This window comes from Sycon ciliatum, chromosome 4 (genome assembly GCF_964019385.1).
Source record: "Sycon ciliatum chromosome 4, ocSycCili1.1, whole genome shotgun sequence".
Classification (NCBI taxonomy): domain Eukaryota; kingdom Metazoa; phylum Porifera; class Calcarea; order Leucosolenida; family Sycettidae; genus Sycon; species Sycon ciliatum.
Genome location: NC_088646.1, coordinates 31,402,167 through 31,429,055, shown reverse-complemented (window position 1 = coordinate 31,429,055; position 26,889 = coordinate 31,402,167). Strand labels below are relative to the sequence as shown.

General features: G+C 45.4%; 4 protein-coding genes across 4 annotated transcripts in view; 2 read left to right on the top strand and 2 right to left on the bottom strand.

Annotated features, from left to right (window-relative positions):
• Positions 1 to 7,250, bottom strand: part of LOC135815640 (uncharacterized) — a 47,919-nt gene extending 40,669 nt beyond the window's left edge. Inside the window, exons 1-3 of the mRNA XM_065328961.1 lie at positions 6,972 to 7,250; positions 6,572 to 6,798; positions 5,129 to 5,339 (exon numbers count right to left, since the gene is read on the bottom strand). Coding sequence (XP_065185033.1) covers positions 5,129 to 5,339; positions 6,572 to 6,798; positions 6,972 to 7,014 — 481 coding nt within the window. The 5' untranslated portion in view covers positions 7,015 to 7,250. The remainder of the gene's footprint in view (positions 1 to 5,128; positions 5,340 to 6,571; positions 6,799 to 6,971) is intronic.
• Positions 7,251 to 7,615: 365 nt separating this feature from the next.
• On the top strand, positions 7,616 to 13,696 carry LOC135815652 (translocon-associated protein subunit alpha-like). Its single transcript, XM_065328976.1, has 11 exons — positions 7,616 to 7,795; positions 8,173 to 8,267; positions 8,722 to 8,754; positions 10,416 to 10,524; positions 10,872 to 10,965; positions 11,510 to 11,543; positions 11,692 to 11,823; positions 12,155 to 12,234; positions 12,589 to 12,667; positions 13,010 to 13,103; positions 13,265 to 13,696. The coding sequence occupies exons 1-11, from the start codon at positions 7,726 to 7,728 to the stop codon at positions 13,327 to 13,329; spliced, it is 885 nt and encodes a 294-aa protein (XP_065185048.1). The 5' UTR covers positions 7,616 to 7,725; the 3' UTR covers positions 13,330 to 13,696.
• A 1,834-nt stretch (positions 13,697 to 15,530) lies between these two features.
• LOC135815635 (uncharacterized) lies at positions 15,531 to 23,705 on the bottom strand. Its single transcript, XM_065328954.1, has 10 exons — positions 23,336 to 23,705; positions 22,473 to 22,501; positions 21,713 to 21,785; positions 19,963 to 20,041; positions 19,605 to 19,715; positions 19,329 to 19,472; positions 18,854 to 19,038; positions 17,292 to 17,705; positions 16,174 to 16,269; positions 15,531 to 15,833 (listed from the first exon to the last, which is right to left on the bottom strand). Exons 1-10 carry the CDS (start codon positions 23,469 to 23,471, stop codon positions 15,733 to 15,735), a joined length of 1,368 nt encoding a protein of 455 aa, XP_065185026.1. The 5' UTR covers positions 23,472 to 23,705; the 3' UTR covers positions 15,531 to 15,732.
• A 347-nt stretch (positions 23,706 to 24,052) lies between these two features.
• Positions 24,053 to 26,889, top strand: part of LOC135815634 (O-glucosyltransferase rumi homolog) — a 34,173-nt gene continuing 31,336 nt past the window's right edge. Inside the window, exon 1 of the mRNA XM_065328953.1 lies at positions 24,053 to 24,226. Coding sequence (XP_065185025.1) covers positions 24,136 to 24,226 — 91 coding nt within the window. The 5' untranslated portion in view covers positions 24,053 to 24,135. The remainder of the gene's footprint in view (positions 24,227 to 26,889) is intronic.

The window sequence follows — 26,889 nt, the reverse complement described above, 5'->3', positions numbered from 1 at the left end:
GGTGCAGCTATCTGAGTGTGGTGAAGGTTAGCTGGTGCTATCTGAGTGTGATGAAGGTTACCTGGTGCTATCTGAGTGTGGTGAAGGTTAGCTGGTGTTATCTTAGTGTGATGAAGGTTAGCTGGTGCAGCTATCTGACTGTGGTGAAGGTTAGCTGGTGCTATCTGAGTGTGGTGTAGGTTAGCTGGTGCTATCTGAGTGTGGTGAAGGTTACCTGGTGCTATCTTAGTGCGGTGAAGGTTACCTGGTGCAGCTATCTGAGTGTGGTGAAAGTTAGCTAGTGTTTCTCTCGCATACACAAGCTCTAAGCTGCAGCTCAACATCACCAGTGCAAAGAGCAAAAAATACCCGCGCCATATGGTTAGTGAGACTTCAGGCCAGCATTGCAGAAAGGAAGCTACATACACCCCAGCAGGCTATCCTTACCAAGCCAGTATTGTCTGACAGGTTGTAAAGTCAGAGCTGTTTGTTAAATTGTGAGGCAACTGTATACTTGCAGGTGTGCAAGCGAACTGCTACAACTGTGGTATTATAAATATGGCAATGTCCAGTCACGACAGAGGAAAAGGAGATGCCCGTCGTCCATATGATAAGAAGCTACCTAGACTGCGAGGAAGCTCCAAACATAAGCTTCTTCAACACTGGGGGCGCCAACAGCAAACACAGCAGAAGAGTATGACGGCTTGGTACCGCGCAAACACGCAGTCCTTGTTCGCAGACACGGCGCTTTACGACGAGGAACTGCACAGCCTGGCAGAGGAACACGAGACGAGGAAGGAGTTCTGCACCACAACCACCGTGGAATGGTCCTACTATTTGCGTTACATGTGCGCACGCTTTGAATGCTACCTCTTTGATATTCACAAGGTGGCCGACACGACCCTTATACTTCTTCTGGCGGAAGACCACGAACACCTGGTGTCCCCAGTACGTGACGTTTACATTGGGGAAGAGTACTGTTCACATCCTACCATGGTATGGCACGCTATTAAACTGGGATCACTGTATGAAATCGATGGATGCCTGCTGAAATTCTGCAAGCGCCTGTGTCTGCCAGAGGTAGCGGCAGACCCATGTGTTGAGGGGTATCTACCGGCACCAGTGCCCTGCACACCAACTGGAATGCTACTTGAACAGAACAAGGTTCTGCTGAGCAGCTCGTTCCGCAAGCTGCAAAATATTGCTGACACGCTGGCCATCAGCATTCCGAAGTATAGGAAGCCTTTACAGCAGCTGGCAGAGTGCAATGAGATCACCCAACTGGCATCCTACTGTTCATTACTAGAAGGGCACAAACTACTAAAGGGCGACCTGTCGGCGCATTTTGCACTGGACGCTGCGCAGATAATGTTGGTCGCCCGCGCCACTCTAGAGAAGATTGTTTGCGAATCAGAACTGCATGCTAGCCAAGCACTACACCAGCTGGATCAGTTTATCGAGCATGGACGTCACTACCTTGGGCCCTATCACATTCCAGTCACCAACATACAAGACTTCACCAAGTGGCCACAGAAAATGACCTGCCTTCATGACCCACTTGGAGACTGTGCAGTATGTGCTCGGGCGGACATGGGGACAATCGAACAATATATGTCCCGATGCGAATTAGCAATCGCCAACACTCAGAGACACCAAGCTGTAATCCACAAAAACCATGCACATCTAAAACAGCAAATCAGTGATTCGGACAAAGCAACAAAGAGCGAGCAGCCAGCAGAGCATCGATTACCCCCGCCCAGCTATGACGACAGTGACGGCGAGACGTTTTTACTGGAAGTGTACGAGCGCATAGCCTTCAACAACCGCGCTGGTGCACTGTATATGTTCTACACCCTCACCAATAGCATGCGCACGCCCATGCCGAAGGGGATCATTGACCGAATCATGTCCACCCAAGTCGAGATCCACATCCGGCAGCGACAACCGCTATACAGCCAATACGAGGATTCGATTGTCAAGTCAAACGTCCAAGACCAAAGTAGGCTAAGATCACTCGTGTTCACACTGGAAAAATTAGCATTCAATGCAAACGTCGATATTGAAGCCTTTCAAAGTTGGATTTGCCTCCTAAAGCTACACTTTGTTAAGCTTCAAAGCAAGTTCCATGATGACACGCCTGACAACAGTTGCGCCGACAGCGCGATAGATAACAACATGCCTATGGAAAATGAAACCGGCAACGTCCTAGACAATGACGTGCCTGAAGAAGACCAAGCTGATAACACTGGGGACACTGATATAACGGAAGTGGACTGAAACACCGGGACAAGTAACAGCAGTGGTGGCGGGGCACTGTACTACGTAAACCCAGCGGCACGTCACCATGGTCACAGACCTTACATGTCCCAGGCCGTCGCCACCGTGTTGCTACGACAACAGATACCCTGCGCTGCATCCGGGAAACCCACTTGCTCGCTACGCACTCGCCCACTGCCTGGAGAGCTGGTTAATGTGACGAACACAGCGAACATAGCAATCCATTTCACAGGGACTATAACAGTTACCTGGCCATAGCAATGCACTTCACAGGGACAAGACCTGGCCATAGCAATGCACTTCATAGGGACTAGATCTGACCATAGCAATGCACTTCATATGGACTAGACCTGGCCATAGCAATGCACTTCATAGGGACTAGATTTGGGCATAGCAATGCACTTCATTGGGACAAGATTTGGGCATAGCAAGGCGAGCAACAAGACGAGCATCACAGCGTCACCAAACACACACACACACACACACACACATACTGGATAGCAACAGCACACACACACACGCACACACACTAGTCAGCCGCCAAATCTCGCACAGCCCTAAAATACAAGAGTGCCCCCACCCCTGCACACTCCATAAGCTGAATTTACATGCATCACCAGCAACTAGTATTAGGAAAAAGGGCTCTAGCTCGCTCTTCATGTCACGTCCTGTACTTTACATTAACGACAAATGTCACACAAATAGTCATTTTCAACAAAGACCACTTACACGTGGATCCGTGTGTTGTTCCTACACACATTGCAAAACAAGTCTTGGCTTTGTTTGCAGCATTCATGTTATGCATCACCACTATCCCAATGACTAGACAGGGCTGTTAAACTGTGTACATGCAATCTATTCCACTGCGTTGAAACAAAACAATAAAGAAAATATCTCGTCATAGTCCAGTTACAATCGACATTCTTTGTTCCGTTGGGACTGTAGCTTGTGCTCATTTTCGTTGCGCTTGCCTTCCCCTCTTTGGTCTTTCCATAACCTTGAACCTTCCAAGTTGGAAGGCTGTCGGTTAGCGCTACGGAGATGTGTTGAAGCTAGGTGTCAGGACGTCGAATGTCTCAGTACTCTGTCAGTTTTGTGCCTAGTTGTTGCACTTTCTGACTGTACATAGTATCTGGTTACAGTGATGGAGAGTTACTCTCAACTCATATTTATATTTCCTTTCTACATTAAAAATAAAATATTCAACAAATGTTGATAAAAATGAAAAAAGTCTGGAGGCAAAACAAAAAGACGGCAGTCTTCAGGACAACAGATGGACTTTCCAAATGCCAACGCTACCGGCAGCCACCATCCCAAGAGTGTTAGCCAAGCAAAACGATGAATTTCACTCTCTACATACGAGGCACACAAAGAGAGTGAAGTTTGTTGTCTCCCCTGCGTTAAGGAATTTCTTTTCCTTGCCGGAGCCGGGCGATTTGAGGTTGGACATGTCAAACTGCTTCTTGCTAAACGAAAACAATAAAAGAAGAAACCGTATAGGTTTACAAAGAAGGAAGAAGTAAAGTATCTGTGCCACGATGACCCGTTTCATTCGTCCATGACATGATGTTGTCTGTCCGCTCATCTGGATTGGAAAAGTGCCCTGGCACCTGAGTTTCCAACTTTCCATAGGTAGCAGCATGAGCTTGTGTCTCCGTTGCTCGCCGAAAGTTTATTCAGTCAAATTACGTTGCCAGCGCATGGCGGGAAATTATTGAACACAGCACTTCTTTCACATCGTGAATACAGTAAGACGACTGGGGATCGACCTTCTCTGTGCTGGAGCTAAGCCTTTCATACGCCATCACTGCGCTGGTCGCTATGGCAACGTGAGTATACAATTGGCAAGTTGGCAAGCTTGGCGTATTGTGGTGAAGCGAGAGATATGCCATTCGAACTGATATCACATTGTCTTTCTTCTGGACCCTACTCGAAAAATCGATGCACTTCCCCTTTAAAACTTACTGTGTATGCTCAGCGGCAAAGGGATAGAGAAATTTTTTTACCAGACAGGCATGTGCGGCACTGAAGAATCGAATTGCAAAATGTGGTAAGTTCCAAATTCAGGGTCCGTGTTATCAACAAGTCGAGGAGCAACTTCATGCAAATTTTCACTTTCAACATCAGACAAGATCCAGTTCAAACCTGTTACACAAACATGGGTATATACTTGATACAGGACAGGTACAAAATACAGTGCGTATCGGTTATAGCGTGGTCGTGTAAAAGAATATACTGCCTACAAGAATGAACTCTCATGTTTTCATAATCATAACATGGATTTCAAGTGCACATTTATTCTTACAAGCAATTTTATCGTACAGTAGAATATATCGGTCCTAAGAATGGACTTTGTGCAGCAAAACATACCAGATTAGTACAAAGTGTATCGCCTGTAGTAATAATACCCGTCCAATTCAGTTCCGATCTGACTCGCGTTGCGTCGTAGTGCTGCAGGTTCAACTGCTGTGGTCATGTAACTCGTGTTGGATAGCCACATGGTAAGCCTATGGGACTATGACCAGCCGCATGCACAGTAGCACTACATTGCATGTACGATGATCTTCCTGCCTCTACGCACATGCACATGATATGTCACACTTGGTTTATCGTGTGTAAGAAATATCGGAAATAAGAATAGAAAGTCGTTTTTCAAACACCCACGCTATAACCGATACCTACTGTACAAATAAATGAATCCTTTCGGCCATCGTTCGAAAAGTGATGAAATAGATGTCACGTTTTGCATTCAGACTCGTTAAACGCACACAAGCAAGACAGTAAAAAGAGTTTCAAACAGGTATTTACAAGCGCTAGCCCAACGCCTATAATGAGTCTCTGATCCATTCACGCACACAACAACGTAACGTACCAGGCTTGCATGCAGGTGGTTGTGGACTGTAGGCGCCAGCAGATGAGTCGAGCGCAGGCAAGACAATGGATGATTTGACAGCCACGGTCAGGTTCTGTAGGATGCCGGGCACTGCGGTGGACGCCAGCTGGTGATACCAGTGTGCACGTTTCAATGCTGCCAGTGCCGACACAGCATTCAGGCCGTACAACGCCATTGCTCCACCAGTCTCCTGAAGGAGATGAAATAATCCAAAAGACATACACTTCACAAGTGTGCCCAAGGAAATGTTGGCTAGCAACAATGTTATTATTAGGCAGAGTAATTTCAGTTGACTTCTAAAGCCACGCCAGAGACAACACATCTGACAATGGTAGAGTATGACTGGTTCTACAACGCAGAGGGTTCTGGCAACTGCCGGGAAAGTGCTCAAGGCGCGGAACGCAAAGCATGTTTTTTATTGTTTACACATACAGGAGGAGAGGTCCAATTTGGAAATTCAGTTGTAAGCCAGAGTTTCATGCCGAAGTAATCATCACTGGGCTCTGCAATCGTGTTATCGACATGATTGCAATGGGTGCATAATGCTATGTCTTGTGCGGTGAACTGTACACCCTCCTATATTGTTCTGCTGACACCTACATCGTTATGCAGCACGCTGTGCAATACACACACGCAGCACTCAGCACGCATGTGTTGAGCTGGGGTCTTTCTGCGCAAAGTCTTTCTCTACGCTTTCTAAGCCGCGTTCATGTCAACGTCAAGTCCGTTCGCCTGGGCAGACCGTGAGTGCTTCCCGGGGCTGTATAGCGCGGGAATCGCATTCTGTGGCCCAGACTGCAGGTCTACAGTCCGCCGTGCTCACTGCAATCCGCTGACACAAGCTAGAGAAAAGCTAGCACCGTGCTCCAGTGCATACATTGTACTGTAAAACAGCTAATTTTAGCGCCGGTGATATTTTAGCAACTATAGCGAAAGGAGTGTTTTCGCTAAAGTTTTGCCGAGGCAATCAAAATTTTGTGTGTACTGTACAGTATAGTCATCCTTCTTTTTTGGAGTCTGAAACTCGGATCATAAAACTCTCCTCCTCCACAGCCGAATGATACCGTTCACAGTTTTTGTTTAACTCGAAGCCTTTTTTCTCCTCCAAAGATGTGTGGACAGTCGTAAGTGCTGGGCACCCGCACTGTGCAGCCCTTGTAAACCTGCGGACGCTGGGCTGTGCACTGGTGCAGGGCGCTGAGTAGCCCCAGACCTGCAAACACTGGGCTGTGCACTGGTGCAGGGCGCTGTGCAGCCCCAGATCTGCGAACACTGGGCTGCGCACTGGTGCAGGGCGCTGGGTAGCCCCAGACCTGCGATAACTGGGCTGTGCACTGGTGCAGGGCGCTGACTTGACACATGTGATCGGATTTCATTGAGCAGCACTGCATGCTCTTCAATTACAGTGTGTGATTTCCTTACCTGCGAGACATGCTGAAGAAGCTGTAGAGAAAGCTCAATCTCGCTCCTGATCTCTTCGTCAACTTCATCACCAGACAAGTTGCTGGCGGCATTCCTACTCAGATTGCTGAGCAATACAGGCAAGAGGTGTCCATCACTCAGCAGCCCTTCTACTGTGAGCAGTCCGAAATTCAACTTGAATATTAAACTTCGAAGAGCACGAACGCGTGACGACAGTGACAAATGAGCTGCATCGTATAACATGTTAACACACGTACACAATCCAATAATAAAATAATAATAGATATTATTCTGTACTAGTATATTCTGTATGAGATTCGGGATGAGGGAAGCACTAGAAGTAGAAGATATGGGGCACGCTGATTGGACCAAAAAGTAGTGACTGTGCACCTAGTCCTACCTGCTGCTGAAAACAGCTCTTTGTGTCGGCTCCCTTCTGACATATTCAATATGATATTGCTCCGTCGGACCCTAAAACCAAGAGTACTCTTGCTAAACCTAGTACACCCGATGACGATGCTGGCAACGATGGGTATCAGACATCCGTATTTTGCTGCTGCTTCTTTGCTAATTTACACAACATGTTGACAGAAAGTAAAATACAGATTGAGGGATGCAAGTAACATCTTCAAAGATCGCCTATGCATATATGATTCTGAAGCAAGAATTCTGCTCGAACTCAAACCTTTCAACAAGTAAGTTTCAAACAGGGAGTCGTCAACATTTTTACGACATATCGACTCCCTGCATGATTTCAAAAGCTACCGCCAAATTTTTACGAAAATTAATGACAAGGCGCTAGCTAGCTAGCTACGTAAGCAAGCAAGTCCGGGAGTTGAAAAAACTGTACGACCGGGCACGGGCCGGCGCCGGGCTTACAAAATACAAGTGCCTGGGATTTTTTTTAGTGGGAAATCCATGTGACGTCAACGCTCGGACAGCGTATACGTACAACGGCAACGCAGAGCAAAAACGGGTAAAAGCCAGCGTTCAAACCTCGTGCCCATGAAGGCCACGTCGCCTCCTCGCACGCCATCTTCTTCCCACATTTCGCTGCTTGGTTCACTGACTGTTTCTGGTTTGGTCTCATTTTGCTTGCTGTCAGTCAAGGAAGAAGTGAATTTATTATTTTTAGTAATATTAGGCTAGCCACAATGAGGTTTCTCGCCGTATTCCTCATCCTCCTCCTGTCCTTCCAAGGCACATTATACCAGAACAGCCGATGTAAGTTATCCAGCTATGATTTTTGATTTTATTGAGGCCGATGATGTGTTCTAGGCATTTGGATTGAATTGGTAGGGACAATGGAGTGCTTGTCTGCAACCATGAGATGGAGATTGTCAGTGAGTTTTTCACTGGTATTATTCGTCTGGGAGCGTACACAAAATTTCCATGTCTTTTATCTATCCTGATACCAATTATTTACAGACTGAGGCGAAGAGATTGAAAATTCGTGATTTTAGATATTCTTTTGTCAATTTCATTGTCCATTGTTCTGGACATCTCCAACTGTGGAAATACATCGTCACGTGGATCATCTGCTCATACTCTCCCCGTACTTTCCCATCTCTTTTTGTGATGTGATAATAATGGTTTGGCAGCCCTAGCGTTCGCACAGGATGCAGGGGACGATGGTGATGACGTGGATGCCGCCGATCCTATTGGAACTGATGACGATGGTGAAGGTGGTGTAGAGGTGTGTGATCCTAATGTACTTCTTTGGTGATACTCGTTTCGATATTTTTGACTACTGAGTACACATCTTGAAATAAAGTGATAACATTCCTTTCATGACAAACCATTTAGAAAATTTGGCATGAGTAAAAGCTAGAGTACGTAACTCCCAAGAGTGTGCAACTCTTGATGGCTTATTGTCACAGCTCCTCTTCAGAATTACGTCATTTGAATGATTGAACCAGTTTTCATGTATGCATGTACTCAACTTGAGGTCGACCGCAGTTTTGCGTACAGTCAACCGGATTACGTCATCAATGACATACTTCCAAGAAAGAGCCATGACGGAACTTTGTGTAGAGCTGCACAATCTTGGCGGTATGTACTCTTGACAAAGGAATTGATTCAAGAATTTTGAAACCCAACAGTGTACTGGATATAATATGTTTCCTTCTTTTGTGGTACATGATACACAGGATGGAGATGATCCACAGGCAGCTTCAGAAATGGTAAGTGGGCACTATGTGCGTCTCTATTCCGTGAATTCTGTTTTAGAAAACACTGCAGCACAGTGTGGACTTCACCCACGCACTTAGGCGGTCTTGTAAATACAGTCGTCCCTCTTTAATCCGGCACTTTATAATCCAGCACCCTCTATAAACCAGCACAATTTTCAGTAGCCAAATGTCCTCTTCATGCACATTGCAGCAGTAGATCAGATTTGTTAATCCAGCACCCTCCCTAATCCAGCAGATTTCCGTGGCACAAATGGTGCCGGATTATAGAGGGACCACTGTAGCTCTGCGCCTCGCGCATTGAGCACTCATCAGGTGCTTTGCCAAACTTTCTATGTATTGTAGTGTCTTGTATAGAAGCCGATCTCTTATTAGAAGCCTGATTTTTTGAAGATACTAGTACACTGTCAGTACCTAGCCTGGTTTTAGTATTGACATACATAGAGATACGTGTTTCGAATAGAAGCCTGGCTTGAATAAAAATGTTGAGTTTCAACTGGTGACTCCATCATCCCAGACACAACGCAACAGACAACGGGAACGAGCAGGGGGAAACATTTATTGTTGACGATGAGACAGAGACAAAGACGAACTACAACAACTACATTATCAGAGAGAGAGACTGAGACAACAAGAGACTATGAAGGGCCTGGGTAGCTATGGCAATATGGGCGCGCAAGTACTACCCAGGCCAACGGAACAAAAGGTGAGTACGGGGTTCATATGGTTCATGCAGACCAGCTAGGGGAAAGGGTAGACTGTACGGGAGGAGGTACCTAACAGAAACGTAGCACTGACTTCGGCTTATACAGGAATAAGCACGGCTTTTATACGCGACGTTACGGTATCTATTTAGATGGTCTTCTACAGCTGAAAGTCAGCATGCCTGCTAAGTATACAGTCTTTGCAGTGGTCAATTTGGCTGTGGGAGTATCCCTGATCCTGAGCGCTGTAGTTGCAGGACGAACTGGCATACATGTACGGACCCCCGTGCTTTGTGACCGTTGTTGTACGAGACGAACTCTAAAATGCATCTCACATGTAGCGCAAAGAGTGCTTTCCTACTATAGCCTACCGTATATTCTCTATTATAAGCGCCGTGCTTATATTTTTTCAACACCCCTCTACCCCGTGCTTTTATTTTTTCAAGCAATACATCCATACAAAGCAAGAAGAAATACATGCTAGATATCATGCATGCAGCATTGATTTCCACCAAGACTGTGCTTATAATGTTTCGAAAGGTGCTCGCAGTGTGCTAGTATTAGAGACTGTGCTAGTAATGGAGACCTGTGCTTATAATAGAGAATATACGGTATGTGCACTTTCTTGACTTGCGAACTCCCAAACTGATCTTGTGTTGAGCACCGAGATTGATTACACATTGTGCTTGTGTCATTTCGAACAAACTGATACAAGGGAAGACAGCGAAATAAGAGGAAACCGCGAGGCAAGAGCATTGTTACAGTTTTAAAATTGCTTGAACAGGCCTTTTGTGAGTCATCGGAAGTTCATGGGCAATCGCTCTCGAGCTAATTCGACCATTCTGATTGTGCAGCACTGTTTGTCCTGCCAAGACGAATAAATAGCTGGCTTCCGAAAAAATGGTTTCATAATGAGTTCTCACTTCTTCTTTTCCTTTCTTTTGCACGTAGCCTGGTGATGATGCAGTAGCTGCTGGCGAAGAGGAGGAAGAGACCGATACTATCAAGGCTTCTCCCGATACTGACACCGCTTTCATCTTCCCAGACCATGAATCCAAGGGTGAGGACGATAGTGATGCGCTGCATGACGTGGCTCTGCTTTCATGCATTGTACTGGTGGGACAAGCAGCCTATGATGTGTTTCTAGGCATTTGGATTGAACTGACTAAATCCAGGAAGCCAGTTTAGCTGCTATTGGCCTGGAGTAGGCTTGTGAGTATTTCACTTTCTTCCTCCATGCTTGGTGTGCTTAGGCCTGCTGGACTTTGTTGGTTGTGATACCTCTTTTAGAACTGAGGCTCTCTATCTTTTCTGCTTTTGATATGTGGCCATTTCTCCTGCCATGATCATGATGAGCACTGATAAAATGTATGGTTTCTTTCTTGTTATGTCTGTTGCTTATTGAAGACTTGCCTGTGGGTAAGGAGATCCGTTGTTTGATTGGTTTCACCAATACTGGAGAGATGGACTTCATCATTGACCATATCGAGGCTTCTTTCCAGTAAGTTGTCCGGATGTGCTATGCACATGTATGATGATGGGGTGCTGTTAGTACCCATGAGCATGATCCATTTATAACATATTTTGGTCAGCTTGGGATTTTAGATTGGCTGATGCGCATTAGTTTGTGTACTACAGGGTTCAGTAGGTGTGTTCCTTTTTCTGCCCACGTCGGTAGATTCTACTTTCCTTCGTCAGGTTTGAGCCTAGTAGGGTCATGGGAATTCTGTATTGCGGAGATGAAACTATGGTGAACAAAACTTCGACAGAGAATGTGGCGCACGAATACATGGACTACATTTTATACAGACTATGCATGTGTAACTAAAATGAGTAGATCAGCATTTGTGCACCACCGTCGGTCTTCTTTCTTTTCAAGATCTCTTCCGATCTACTCTGACAAGTGCATGTAACTAAACACAAACACATCTGAACGATCTCTTTTTATCCTTTTTTGGCCATTTTTACATGTCATCTTGTGTGTTTGTGATGGTAATGGTCTCTTCGTGATTTGCTGCATGCACTCTTTCTCATTTGACTTACAGTTATCCTCAGGACTACAGCTACATCATCCAGAATGTAAGTTCATGTGCTATATTCTGTTCCTCCGCTAGTGGTGTATTATCTCTTTGTGTATTTCATGTTGGAGAAGAAGGCACGAGTTAAAATATTGTGGAATATACATTATCTGTGCTTACACGGGTGGTTTGTTCTCCTTTGTCTTCAGTTCACTGCTCAGCGCTATGAGGCAATCGTGAAGCCCTCCACTCAGCAGTCTTTTGCATACTCATTCTTTGCCCACGAGTTCTTTGCCAACCGCCCATTCGCCACAACCGTCAATGTTCACTATCATGACGAGGTATGAACTTGGCTGCTATTTTGTTTTTGTGCATGCATTTTTTATTCCATTCTGTCTGCTATTGGCCAATGATGTGTTTCTAGGCATTTGGATTGAATTATTGGTGGGCTTTGGCTGGTGGTGCACAGACAGCCTGTGGTGGACAAGTCTTTTGTCTTTCTGCTCTGCTTGTCTGTGTTTCTCACTGCCTTACTTTCCCACTGATTTTATTGATACCAACACTCTGGACTGAGGCTATACTGTCATTGTGTGTGTGCTCTCTCTCTCATGATTGTATTGGACTAGCTTAATGTTATGCTGATATCCGTTGATGACTTTCTGGTTCCTCCAGAATGGCACAATGTTCCGCGATGCTGTCTTCAACGAGACCATCAACACATATGAAATTGAAGAGGGCTTCGACGGAGAGACGTAAGTTCTTGCTTCTTCCTTCATTCTATGTGTATGTGGGGCAGTTGCTCTCTCGCTCTCTCTCGCCGCCAATGATGTGTTTCTAGGCATTTGGATTGAACCTGCAGTTCCTCTGAATAGCGTGACATGCTTCTCTTTGTGAAGGATGGTTGATGAGTTTTTCGTCTTTCTCCTTCATTTGAAGCTTGTTGCCTTTCACCCGGGTCTGTTTGTGTTGATACCACCTTTAGAAACTGAGGCTACTTGAAGAATTTGCAAAAGAGGCTCTTTGAAGGATATTTTCATCAAACCGCTTCCCCTTTTTTTTGTTGCTGTGTTTGTACAAATGGTGTGTGGTTTTTATGTTCTTGATAGGTTCTTCATGTATGTCCTTCTCGGTGCCATTGTTGTCCTCGGAGCTGCTCTGGCTGTCTACTATTACGCAGGAAGCTCAGTAAGTCCATTTTATCGTTCTTTACTGATCTTCTAGTGGAATACACCGTTGATCGTATCTCAGTAAATCATTCACTGGTTTCTACAAGCCAGTGTTCGAAAGTTTTGACCCCTCCACAAGGGTGTGTTTGCCTCGATGGGTGGCTAAGAGTGAGGATAAAAGAGCAAATATTGGCATTTTCAGATGACCACCTATCCGCATTCCCTGCAGTGGATACCAGTTGTATTCGGTTTTTGCCATTTTGTTCAACTTGTAGTTGTGCTTGTGTTTCTTGATCTAAGCCTTGTTCTACTTTTTGCTCAGAACATGACTTTTGTTTTCCTTGCTTCTGTGTTGTTTCAGTCTAAGAAGCGTGCACCAGCACAGGCTATGGAGATGGGTACTCGCGGTGATGATGACATTGACTACGACTGGATTCCTTCCCAGAATATTGCTGGTAAGTGTGTGGGCATTGCTACTGAAAATAATCCATGGACCTAATATAATTTTTTTTTTAATACCAATCCATGGTGCAATGTGTCCAATTTTTTCTATACTTTTATTCTGTCGTCATTGGTTTGAGGGATTGGTTTTATTCTGTATCCTCTTTTTGTACAGTGCATAAGGCATCTGCATCACCAAGGAAGTCACCCAGACAACGGGCTCCACGGAAAGAAGAATGAACAGATATCCAGATTAGAACTCATTTTAGACGATTTTGTTTTCTTCATTATGACTGGGTTGTACCCATGTCCGCTCCCGCCTCCTTCATGCTGATGATACTCTACTGAGCTGATGTCCTCCTCTCTGTACAATACTCTTCCCTGCTCGGTCCCCGATTTGATGAATCAGCATGACATACGTGACTCATTTAATTTTTTTCTTACGCATAGGCCACTCAGTACAGGTTTGGTGCGTGTCTGCTATTTGTATATTATTATTAACGCTTTGTGCTTGTCCCTGTGTTTGTATGTGCGGCCGGCTCGTTGACTTCCTGTTCATGACAACATCTATTCAATAAATCTATGCCCGGGTGTGGCAAGATCATAATACCATTCTTGACTACAGGGATTCTGTGGCTGTATGTGTAACTGTAACCATGCAACTGTCTCATCTTTGGGGTCTATCCTTTAGGTTCGCCTGATCTTTGCTGCTTCTGCTATCTGGTGAAAGCAAGGCTGTGTTCGTTTTTAGCTACCGATAGAGGTAGATGGTAGAGGAAGGGCATGAACGTTATTCTACCGGATTTAGTAGTTTTTCATGATATGTACGTGAAGTGTTTCTCTTCTGTATGGAGTTGTACTAATTGTTTACAACTCCTTGATCTTGCTGGAAATACCGTACCTCTACTTAGATAAACCTTGTTTTAGTTCACACATGTTGGTTTGACAGCATGAAACAAGGTGGAGGACACCATGACCTTACTACAGTAACACGGTGTCCTCCACCTTGTTTCATGCTGTCAATCTCACGAACTTCTACCGGCTTCTGCCTACTTTCTCCTGGCGGACGAAAGTAGGATCTACCCTTTGGAGTAGAAAAACGAACACTTCTACCGAAAGAAGTAGTTGTAGATCAAAAACGAACGCCCCCCAAGTATAATGTACATGTACCACCCTCAGTCTAGTCCCTGGCCTGCAGTCCATTCAGAAAAAGATGATTATCTTAGGTTTTCCCATAAATGGGTCAAGTTTTGAGTTTTGTCACAATTTGGTTGGCAATCCCCTATGGAATGCTCTTCCTTGAAGTCTATTTCTCCAAAGAGCAAGCCATAACAAGAATAGGATTCCGGCAAGGTTTTCCCCCAAAGCACTGGGGAAACACTCCACTTGCATGACGGTACATTTGCGGTTCAAACCAGGGAGTTGTACAATACCTGGTTCGAACCCTAGTGTTGAGGTACCTTTTAGACCCTTTTTCAAGTTTCAAATTTCGCGGCACTGCACAGTGTACCACAAAATCACGAAACATCACCAAATACAGTACGGGAGTTCTCCAGAACCAGCGCTCATCTTTTCTGACTGTACATATTACGAGTCTTCCCTTGCATGCTCTCTCTCATGCAGCACACGATAGAATTGGATTCAGAGACATCATTCTCGCTGATTAATGCCTCTACGATCACCTTGTGATTACGAGTTATACATACATGTTATAAAATAAATGGCGCAAGTACTGGTCAGTGAATTTGACTTCGGGATATACTGGGCTTCGTATGAAGGTGTCCATGCATTTCCAAGTAGTTGTACTTACTAGTACCGTAAAACCCCGCCAGAGCGTCCCTACCTCTGCCACCTTTTGAGTACAGACTACTTAGTAGTAACAGTCAACTTTGCTAATAACGACTGCGGATATAACGACAATTCGCGAATAACGACTGAATTTCCATGCCCAGAGCAAATTCCCATCTACCTGTTTACATATAATGAGACTGCACGAATAAGGACACTTTTCTGATGCCCCGCCGAGTGTCGTTATATGCAAAGTTGACTGTAGGTCCAGGTGGGAGTGGCGGATAGGCGAGTCCTAATTACCGCATTCAGTACTACATGAAAAAGTATAATCACCGGACGAAAACTGTTCGTGCATCTCGTACACCAACCAAAGGTCAAGAGCCAGGAGTGGCACAGACCAATCAAAACTCAGGGTTTGTGCGATCCCTGGTCAAGAGGGTGGGCATTGTGGCCTACATTTCCAACTGGGTCTAGCACTCAACTACTGCAGTACGGCATCACAGAGTCATACGAGGATACAATCAATCACTTCCCCCGACAAGAAGTCAGGGAGGGGCGCTCTGGCAGGATTTTATGGTAGCAGCAATACTACTTTTTCCATGAGGTCAAATTTCACTGGCAAGTACTTCAACAGAGCTTGACAAACAGTGCTATTGCAGGTATTTCTTATACCAACTGGTGTTATTATTTTTCAAATCAAGCCAGTGCCGCAAATGACATACTGGATACGAAAGCTGGATTTTGACAGACTGTACACTTGTAGAGTCAAGTTAGAAAAGAAACTAAAAACATAGCACAGACCATGACAGAGTCTATCTGGAAAGTTTCATAAGTTGTCATGGACTGCATAATTCAGAGAAATAGGTAGGAAAGAAAAGCAATGTTCAGTATCATGCTAACAGCAAGGCAAGTGAACACAAACATCCCCCACAGTCGAGACTTCTTCTCCTGGCCTATCAGGAAAGCATAAACAATAAGAAACGACAGAAAAGGGAAATGCTAGTGAATGACACAGCCACAAAATCAGAGTAGAGTACGCTTTGGCCTGTCCATAATGGCTTCAGTGTCAGCCTGCAGTTTCAACCTTACATGTAGCAACCCGCAATTACATACACTTATGTCATGAAAATTCGATGACTACAAAATGCTCTCTTCACAGTTTACGAATATCATGTTGCTTATGAAATATAGAGTACACAGGAAGCTTCTGAAAGTTGGAACCACACCGACTGCTCATTCCCCCCCCCCCCCCCCACTGATTGTAGACATGACGCCAAACAAAGACAATCTCACCTCCTTTGCTGGAGTGATTGTTCATCGATCCGTTCTCGGCTGGGGCCTGCGATACCTTAGCTGTTGCAATCGGTTTTGGCCGCTGAGGTCTTTCCACTGCAAGGAGAAACAGTACAGGACCATGGAGATCAGAGTTGCATGCCATGTCCTTCAGTACAACGTCCCTAGCACCTCATAACACGGCAATGTACTGTTGTGGACATTAAAATACGCTGAGAAGTCAAGCAGCCACGGGGCGCTGGCATTGCCGCCATGCGCATTGCTGATCCATTTTTGCAGTGTGTACATTAGCTACAGTGCATTACGTGCTAAAGCAGTAAATGGAACACAGTCATTCATCTCAGTACAGTCTTACCCCGGTCATCAGAACAACTAAATACTATATGATCCGAATGAACAATAAGATGGATTTTGTACATCACAATGTACATTATTCATGAGTGTCTGGCTTACAGTATGACTTTGTATGTAGCTACAGTCCATTTCAAAACTATAGACGCGCACCTAGGCAAAAACCGTTATGCCAGCATCTATACCACATAAAATCTGTGATCACTTTGTGCATAAATTTTTCCAAATTGGGCGTCTGTTATCCAATCCTTTAGAAACTATAATGAGAGTAATTGTGGAGCGATCCTGAGCAATATTCCGAAAACTATTCTCAAAAAGTTCCAACCAAATTTGAAATATTTCAAAAACCCTACGCGTCTATAGTTTTGAAATGCACTGTACACATGCTGCACTTGCTAGTAATAAGGGTAGATAATGGAAAATACACAATATATGTGGACATGGCTATGTACTGCTGTGGATGTAAGGGCGACTTGGACTACCAGAACGCGCCTTCAAAACAGTTCACCCAAACGTGTTTGAATAAAAGGATAGGACTGTTGGAAGCATGACTCGTACATGGACCAACAAAAACATGTAAGTGTGAACGCCTGTGCTGAAGTTGTAAGTTCTCATTTTCAATGTCGCAGGCATGAGTGCAAACAGCTGATACTACAACTGTGAACACGTGTCGTAGCATGTTGTAGATTGCACCAGACTATATGGAACTGTTTCACAGCTTGCCCAAAGGCTGTGTACAGGCAGCTGCAGCATCTACTAGTACTCACCGCTCGAATCACGGTCCTGCCTGACGAGAGTCTGCTCCGCATAGGACACCACCTGGAAATCCTCGTCATCGGACAGAGTGTTGCGACGCGGCCGACGACGAGGCCCTCCATGGAAATCGAGGGAAGCAGGCTGTGACCGATTGCCATGAGCAGACACCGGTGGGGAAACACCCGGTGAAAACGTCGGCGATGCTGAGAAAGTAAAAGAGGAGTGGGCACCGTGTGGTGACGAAGTAACAGCTGGCATCGTGAAGCGAGCAGGGCTGACAAGCGGTTTCGGCGACGATGCCGGATCCTGTTCCTGTTGTCTACGGCGAGCTGCCGTCGGTGATCCATGGCAGTCGGCATTACCATTCGCGGTGGACGAGGTGTGGAACAATCCTTTATCCATGGCTGAACCCAGCCAGGAGGAACCTAGATGCACAAAAAAGCAATACAGTGAGTAACAGAATGCAAAGTGAATGTGTCAGATGCAGGAAAGACTATTGGCAACTGTTTCACAGGTTCGAACAAATTCAGAAGGCTGTAATACAATTACTGCTTCTCCCACGATTAAGTCATCCTATGCTAACGCAGCACTGAAGCACTACATCTCCAGTAGATTCTCTGCACGTGTAGACGGATTTAGGCCTCAGTGCAAAAGCCCACTGCATTTCTCGCAGCTAGAGCGATCTGACGTTGATACTTTGAGCTGTTGAAAAAGCTTCGTAGTGCACACACCTTCAATGCAATCTACCCAGCCATTCACTTTGAGCTCCGACAAGGAGACCTAATAATACCGAAACACCTCGCATTTCCCCGATTATAGGCCGCACTTGATTGTAAGTCGTACCCCATTTCCAGGTCCATGTCAATATCGTTTTGATATATTCTCTCAGTAGTATATCATGAAATAGTGGTAACGACTTCGGCGATGATTTGTAAGAAAGGGTTTGCTCCCCACACTGGAGCTCGCGCTATTCCGCCGACTTGACTTGACACTTGACTGACTCACGACTGCCATCCAGAGAACACGGGAAGTCCATCGAACCTTCGAATCGGCAAACCTGCAAAAGGCACAATCTTCCTCAGCCTACTCAAGCTCAACTGATGAGGGGTGAATTCCCCGAAACACTGTGTATTGAGCAGGGAGTGGTGCGTTTTGCAGGTTTGCCGATTCGAAGGTTCGATGGACTTCCCGTGTTCTCTGGATGGCAGTCGTGAGTCAGTCAAGTGTCAAGTCAAGTCAGCGGAATAGCGCGAGCTCCAGTGTGGGGAGCGAACCCTTTCTTAGTATATCATGCTCGATTATAACTTTTGTTGGTCGTGAAGTTAAGTGTAAAAAGGTGCGACTTATACTCAGGGACATACCGTAGCTATCCGGAGATTGGGCACGTACACAGACTCAATGGGGATAAGGCATAGGCACTGGATACACTGAAACACAGTTGCAATGCGACTTTTGTATGAGTTGACCTTGAAATGTTTGCGCCTTGCATAACGAAAGCATAGGCATGTGCTTCTGAAGACCAAGTGGAGAAAACAACAATGTTGTGCAAGAACAAGGCTGCTGGTACACATACCTTGCGGCGAAGGTGCTGGGCTGAAGTGGCCATTCCCGGACGGGCCCAGCGACATGTTGAACAGATGTGTGTCCAAGTGTGAGACTTTAGCCTCCTGGTTAGTTGGATCAGCAGCGTCGGCATGGGCATGGTCGCTGTCGTCACTGTCGCTATCCGCGGGACATTTACCATGAGAAGCCGCAGCACTAAGGCAGACAGGCACAAGGAATACATGCATGTGTGTATAGCACAAAAGAAGTGCTCCCATACGAGCACCACCCGTGATACAACAAGTTATGTACGTGTATGAGCAAAGACTGTATCAAGAGTGTCTCTAGTACACGAGGAGAAATCATGAAAAGGAATGCAAACGTACGTCAATAAAAGAATTTCAACTTCAGATAAGTGCTGCCACTAATGCCTCCTCATGTTGCAAAGGCAGGTTCACCAACGTTCACAGAACTCAAGACTGGGAAATGCAATATCTACGACTCACCGCTTCCTGAGGTGGGAGGCCTGCGGCTTGCCACCCGCCTGCCCGTGCTGGGAGATGACGTGATGTCTCCAGCAACGAGCCACCAATGAGACCCAGAAAATGAATGCGCTCGTGCAGAAGCTGCCCAGTTGAAAATAGGATTGCCTGAAAAAAAATATTCGAAAGACACAGCGAGTAAGATCTGCACTCACAAAGCTATGGTGTCGTTACCTTACAAAATGAAAGTGTAAAGCATGTTGAACATCAGTAAGTGAACCACTGAAATGAGTGACTCACATGCTCGTGAGTCCTGCTTTCATTGGTATCTTCCATGAGGAGTGCACAGCTGAGTGGCAAGCAAGGACGATGAACCAGCAAACCACCACAAGGACATCGACTGGACGGAGTCTGTAGTTGGTAAGAACAACAAACAAGAGAACTTGCTTTCTAAAGCACTGAAAGCCAACTGCACCTACATGACACTTTTCGTACAAATATCGTTAAAAATCGGCGGGGAAGTTTAGGGAATGTTAGTAAGGTATATGATCAATGCAAATCACCCGTGCGACTTAACATTATGAAGAGATGACACCAGAGTAAACGTAACTTTATTACCCAATCTATTCTATACACACTCTAGGAGTTAGCAGCTCACCTCCGTTGCAACCGCACAATAAAAAACTGGCTGAGGAGGCCTGCACTGCATACTGGCAGGGCATGGTGAATGATCTTTGCTGTATACAAACAGAAAGACAGACAAGACATGTTTAGCAAGGGGTTGATCATCTACACGAAAATCAGACATACAGATAGACAGTACACTCAAACGCCTCTTATCCGGACGCCTCAGATACGGGCACGTCTCTCTACCGGGCACCTTCAGCTTGAGTTCCTATTTGGGTTTTTTGAACTTTTTTCCGTATGTGGAAGTGCTTATGTTTCACTGCCAACCTGTGTAATCCCCACATTTTTATCAATGGGTTCCTTTTGTATCCTCAACATGTGCAATACGTGCCAAATATACTTCTTCAAAAAATGATATCATACATGGTAGATGAGTTATCCTGAGATACGGGCAAATCTGAGATACGGGCAGTGCCCGGTCCCAAGGTGCCCGGATAAGAGACGTCCGAGTGTAATTCAAATTGAAGTAGACGCATACACACAACAACACCAGCACGAGCATGCACGCACACGAAAATGCCAAAACATGCACACGCATGCACGCACACACCTACACTACAGGCACGGAAAACCAAATGATGTATTGACTGTTGTCCTGGCTTTGGTTTAACCCTTTACCATCCGACCAAAATTCCCCAGCAGTCCCAAAAGTAATAATTCTCACCTTATTCTGAGAATATCTTCTGTTCTAATCAACCAATTTTCACAATCTTGAGCATTCTGGAAAGCTCTCCACGAGCTGCGTACATTGAGCTCAAACAGGATACTACCGATATCACATATCTAGCACCAAGGAGCTTCAAATACACCCCATCGCTGGATATATGAGGCAACTCTCTCCTCGCCAGCCATTTCTCGCTCCTTCATCATAAACATTCCACATTTTTTGCTTGAGGTTCTTTTCATACTGCCCATGTGCTCAAAGCATGCCAATGTGACTCGGCATGTCAGGAGAGGGGAAATTCCCCGCTCAGGGTCAGTCACTCGGAAAGAAATTCGACTTTTGCCGCGGCTGAAATGTCGAGCATAATATCTTTGGAATGCAACATCGCAGCTCTTCACCGATTGATGCAATGGAAAGCTGAGCTCTTCACCGATTGATGCAATGGAAAGCTGAGCTCTTCACCGATTGATGCAATGGAAAGCTGAGCTCTTCGGCTTCTTTCTAGTTTTCTTTTAATCCACCAAGAATCAATCGGGATACGAATGTTTTAGTGTATGCATGTCCATCGTTCTCTAGAGATCGATTCAAGCATGCACGGATGGTAAAGGGTTAATATACTTATAAGTAATTGCATGACCACCGGTCACATCCATGATCCACCAATGAAATGCAATGTGCTGTGTGTCTGATGAACTACAAGAACCGGTGCTTTCCGCTTCAAAACTAAGCTCATGGAACAGATCTGATGCTATGGACTCTGTTCTATCTGTACAATACCTGGCTGCCTCTCTACTAAAGAATTTGTCGTGTGCAAAGCACTGCCCTACTAGATGTGCTGTTACGTATTAGTCTCCCGAGTATCGCATTGTGGCAAAGTAGAGACAGTTTTCTAATGATATTTCCACTGCATCAAGGTGTGATGAGCCTCCATTGTGCTGACTAGTCACTACACTAGTGCATGCGTTGAGCACTTTGATCTGCTGTAGCGGTTCCTTTGCAAAGACGTAGCGAACACAACATGGAAGATTCAACTCCCTATTGCTAACATGACCCTTACTGCTAATGGAGAATAGCTTGGGTAGCAGCTCAGTGCAGGCAACTTTCCAAAGAAAAACCAGACCCTCGTAATGCTAAAAAAGAAACAGAGAACAAGAGTAGAACATTGCAAGGCAATTAATGGCAGTCAGGCAACATACTACAATCCATCACATATGCAAGCGCATACAAAGACGTCCAATTCCTTGTGTCAACTCGGGAACACACATGACCTTGGCACCACAAACTACACCGGCATCTACGCTATGGTTGTCACACGAGAAATCAACCAAGGATGGGGCATAGATCAGTTCAGATCGGAAAGGAACTATTCAAACAGCTTGCACACAAACACTGAACCAGGCTTGATACAAGCAACACTGATTATCGTACTTCGGACCACTATCATATGGTGAATGTATAGTACATACCGTTAGGTCTTGTATAAAAGCCGCGGCTAAAACGGCTTTTTCGGGGAAATCTTGCAGGCTTTTATGAGACAGGCTTCTATACAAGACAGGCTTATAATGTGAAATGTAGTTCCAGTATTCTGGCTTGTCGAAAACTGGTATCACCAATATCACCGGCATCACAGCCTTCTCAGCAAAATCGGGTTTCCTTACACATCTTTTCCTATGCATTTCTTTTGTTGATATCAGATCTACGCCATAGGTTCACATGCACGAGCGGCTTATACATGCGACAGTAGCTGTAGTGTAGCCTGTATGATCTACAGATACAGGCTGTGCATATGTCTCAATGGATGGGCTGGTGTAGCTTACCTGAAGAGCAACCGGGAGACCAGCAGTGCCTGTATGAACAATCCAGGGTTGTGTGAACGTCAAGACGCCATGCAGTGCCACAGAGTAGGAAAGGGAAAACAGGCGCGTGCACATACATACACATACAGACACACACACATGGGGAACAGGAGTGTATATGTAATATCCAAGGTACATGTACTTCTTTAATATCCCAACATACTTCAATATGGCACACTACACCCGCGCCCCTGCCAATGTCCGTACTAAGCAAGTGTACGTCTTATGAGAGCATCGTAAAGGCCCGTATTACAGCCACCCAGCATAACGCCCACTACCCGTGTCCGCGCCCCTGCGCGGGGTGACACTCTTGTCTCATATTCTAGCCCACCTCCGTGTAACCGCCCGTGGGCAAAAACACAGGCCCAGCACACAGTGCAGTGCATGTGCAGCTCCACATGCATGTACGGTACTGCACTGTAGTATAATTTGGTGGACAGTACACTGTGCTAACCTTATACGCTCGTGCGTTCGTGTAGTAGTCAGGCATGTGATAAAAAAAACTGAAAACAAGTCTCATTTCACTTTTCCGAAATAACGCCCGGGCCCAAATTGACGCCCATGTTCTGGACCTTCACGGACGTGTCTGCCAGGGCCTTATTACGGGCTTTTACAGTATGTACAAGGTGAGTTCCACTGTAAATATATGTGACCTTGCCCTGTGTTCCTGTTATGCATGTTAATCTGAGATTGGATTTTCCTATGCTAGTCAAAGTAATTATCTGTTAATTGCATACTGTAGTACTACTTCTCGTATTCTTCAGCACTCATTGACATTGTAGTCAAAGAAAAAATTTAACTACTGGCATGGATCCCTTGCTTACCAAAACGTTCATCATGTAACCATAGTGTCCCGATGGCAAAGCACAGCACGCCAGCTATCAGTTGTGTAAAGGTCCATAACGTCACCCACAAGCGACCAGGAATATACACGCGCTCACCGCTGCCCAGTGGTTTCATCGACCAAACATATAACAGGCTCCTTTTATTTCGTTTTCAACAGAAGTTGCAGTCAAACGCACTACCTGATCACAAGGAGCAAATGGAAGGTCGCTGAGCTGACGACAGCGCGTTTAGACGGACAAGAAATTATCTACCGGTTCGTCATAGTCCGAGGAAAAAGCAGGACCGCCTACCTCAGGCTACCTGTAGCTAGCTGTGACTTGTTTGCCAAAGAAAATGTCTTCTGAGAAACAACCAACACTTTTTTTTGAGTTGTGGATTTGAAGGCGATGCGTCATCGTCAGGCTCGCCATATCCACGTCAAGGACTCACGGTCCAAGTCTGCGCCCACGTGTGGGAATCAGCAGTCGAGTTTCCGCGGGAATTTCCCTGTGCTTGAACCATGTGAACAGTGGGCGCATGGGATGACCATGATCATGTGCATGATGATGAAGTCAAGCTTTTTTTAAAATTTTGTTTCTGTTTTTTTGTTGTTGTTGTACCTTGTGACATGTACCATGTGTACGTACGTATATACTGTCGCCATGCATTTCACATGAAAAGTGGCATGATGTGATGAACGCAGTATTTTTTTTTTTTGTATTTTTGATGGTGTTGCAAGAATGTTGTCGACAATCGACTGCTTTTAGTGAAGAATAGATACTAAGAGAGGTGGTTGGCGATGGCGATTTTTGACAAGATGATCGCGCTGTGGATTTTGGTGGTTTTCAGCTTCTTTACCAGCTGCTCAGCAGGAAAATCTGAAAAACAAGGTTGGTTGTTCTTCATGACATCATGCATTTTGTCCATCATTCATTTCTCAAACTATTTTTTTGTGAAAATTTGAAAGGGTACCCTGGTCCCCAAGCTGGCTTTTTTAAACTGATTTGTTGAAATTTTAGGGTGCTTTGAACACTGCTTTCTTTTTTTCTCTAGTTTCTTGGAGAAATTTCTCCTGGAAGTCGAAGAAACTGGGATAATTTAGGAACGGGTCTTGTAGAATTTGGAGATCTTTTACGCATTCAAAGCGCCAAAGTGGCCGCGATCTTGAGTGATACGAATGTAGTACAGTAAGATCGGGCGCCGAAGAACGCAGGGGCTCGAGCGCAGCCTAGGAAAGTTCTTAAATTTTTGATTCTAGCCAGACCGTTCTTATTCACAAGCGCGCGGCGAGTCGAGTGACGTCATGACGTTTGTCATGTACATGTAGTGCAATGTAGTAAACTAGTGGGTGTCGTAAATGGGAATGACTGTACATAATTATGGTACATGTAGCAGTTACTGTTTACACGTGTACATGACATGTACTCACCTCCAATACATGTACAATGTTCCAAATTTTAAAAGTGTTCTTAAATCTGATAATTCTAGCCTGGACTGTTCTTAAATTTTGGCGGTTTTCCAGCCTGGGTGTTCTTCGGCGAGGTGTTCTTCGGCGCCCGATCTTACTGTACGCACTGTGCGTATGCGAAAAGGGAATGGTGACAAAATCGATGACGCAATGCATGCGCAGAGGCCTGCGCAGTGCGTTCGCTGACATCCCTACCAATGGTGTACACTCATGATCAACATATAGGGGAGAACAACACGTGGCTTTCAGCCTGTCCCCCTGGAAAATCGCGGTGAAAAACTCAGGAATTTGCGCAAGAAATTGTGGGCGAAAAGAGTGAAAAATGTGGGCTAGATATAGTAAATTTGCGGAAACTGCAGTATCTTGCAGCTATAGTTATGGACCACAAAATGTGAACGGAGTATCTAGCAAGAAATTTCGAAGCGCGAAGAACAGTGCGATGTCAAAATGTGGCCCTGGGAACAAAAGTTCACAGCCACACGCTCCGCATACACCAAGTACACATAGCTTAGCGCACAGAACACACCATGCATGAAAGTCTGTACAGTGTGGGCCATGACATGGGCTCACGGATGCACTGAAAATTGAGGCAAAATGAAGAAAATTGCACGTTTTCCGCGGAAATACTAGATTCGCGGAAACTCATGAAAATCGCGGAATTTGTCGCGGCCACGGAATCGCGATTTTCCAAGGGGACGGTTCAACAGTAGTTCCAAGTTTTAACCACCTTTGTCGCTCGGAGAGCTTGGAGAGCTTTGGAGAGGTTCCTAAACTTCAGAGAGAATGTAGGAACAGTTCTTCAACTTTTCGGAGAACCTCGAACTTTTCCGAGAGGATTTTAGAACGCACCCTTAAATTCAGTACATGATGTGGTAATAATGATGGTTGTGCTGATGGTTTGCATGAGACCTCTCATGACATCATCTTGAGCCGTTTAGCTGTAGAACAGTGTCATGCAAATGTTCGTACAACTGTGCATGCATGTGCCGTTGCCTGAGTATCATGCGCGTACTGAAAGAGAACTCACCTCGATGCATTTTTTTCCTGTTTTCATTACATCATTCTCCCCCAAGAGTGCAGTAATGACTGCTGAGATGTAAGGGTAGGGTCTATTATCAACACCAATGTGTCGGTGTCTCTATTTATCAGTGGTCTGTATCCCAACGGAAACTACTTGAAGTACTTGTGGTACACATGGGGTGCGTTTTATCTGGTTAACAACGTATAAGAGTAGGTGTTTAGGCTTGCCCTGGGTTGGAAAAAAGGCCGACAAATTTGTAATTGCTTTATCAGGCCTGAAATGGATTCAATGTTTCATGATAGTGTGATGATACTCTTAAGTTGTCAAAACCGGAGTGATAATAAGATCTCCGTGCTTGCGGTTGTGCACCGCCTTCCGATCACTGGATGATTAGGTTTGCTCATGGAGTGAAAGTGGTCACATGTCAGAATGGCCAAACTATGCTGGATGCCTGAATAGGATGGATGGTTAGCGATACGCGTGGTCTTTGTATGGTGCTGTGGCACAAGTGTATCCCAAGTCAGACATATAGAAGTAGACATAACCACGGTATCCAGGCATCCAGGCCACGGCAAGACTCAGACATATCCTTGGTAAAGGTGAAAGCTCCAAAAAAGATCTTTGGTAAGGTTGAACTGTTGCACTACAGGGTGCTAAGCTTAGCTAGCTACAAGTAAACACCGCGAGACTACATACTGCACAGCGTGTAGACTGTCAGGACTTTCTGTGTGCTGTGCACCGAGCTATGCAGCCGAATGTTCAGTGTTTTCAACCAATGTTCGACCTCATGGATGCTGTCATCAGAGCCATGCTCGCTGCACAGCCCACATGTAGTGTAGGGGTGTGGCCGCACAGCGCAGGGGTTGCTATACTGACGGGGTCAGACCATCAAGTAAGTTCAGAATCACAGCCTCACCACTGTAGCCAGCCAGCAGCTACGATAAGTGCACAGAAACATGCACCAAGTAGTATGTTGTACTAGTATCTGCACTTTGCAATGCCCTATCATGCTCCGTGTTGACCGTGCATGCCCTCTGTGGATACCGGTAACGAATCATGTACTT

Bases quoted from the DNA above. Each gene is read 5' to 3' on its own strand.
- LOC135815635 (XM_065328954.1), bottom strand. From the start codon at position 23,471: ATGAAACCACTGGGCAGCGGTGAGCGCGTGTATATTCCTGGTCGCTTG. The intron at 19,039-19,328 runs GTGAGTCGTAGA...TGTCTGCCTTAG, and splicing joins GCCTCCCACCTCAGGAAGCG to TGCTGCGGCTTCTCATGGTA. The intron at 16,270-17,291 runs GTGAGTACTAGT...TTCTCCTTGCAG, and splicing joins GCAGGACCGTGATTCGAGCG to TGGAAAGACCTCAGCGGCCA.
- LOC135815652 (XM_065328976.1), top strand. From the start codon at position 7,726: ATGAGGTTTCTCGCCGTATTCCTCATCCTCCTCCTGTCCTTCCAAGGC. The intron at 7,796-8,172 runs GTAAGTTATCCA...ATGGTTTGGCAG, and splicing joins ATTATACCAGAACAGCCGAT to CCCTAGCGTTCGCACAGGAT. The intron at 11,544-11,691 runs GTAAGTTCATGT...CTTTGTCTTCAG, and splicing joins ACAGCTACATCATCCAGAAT to TTCACTGCTCAGCGCTATGA.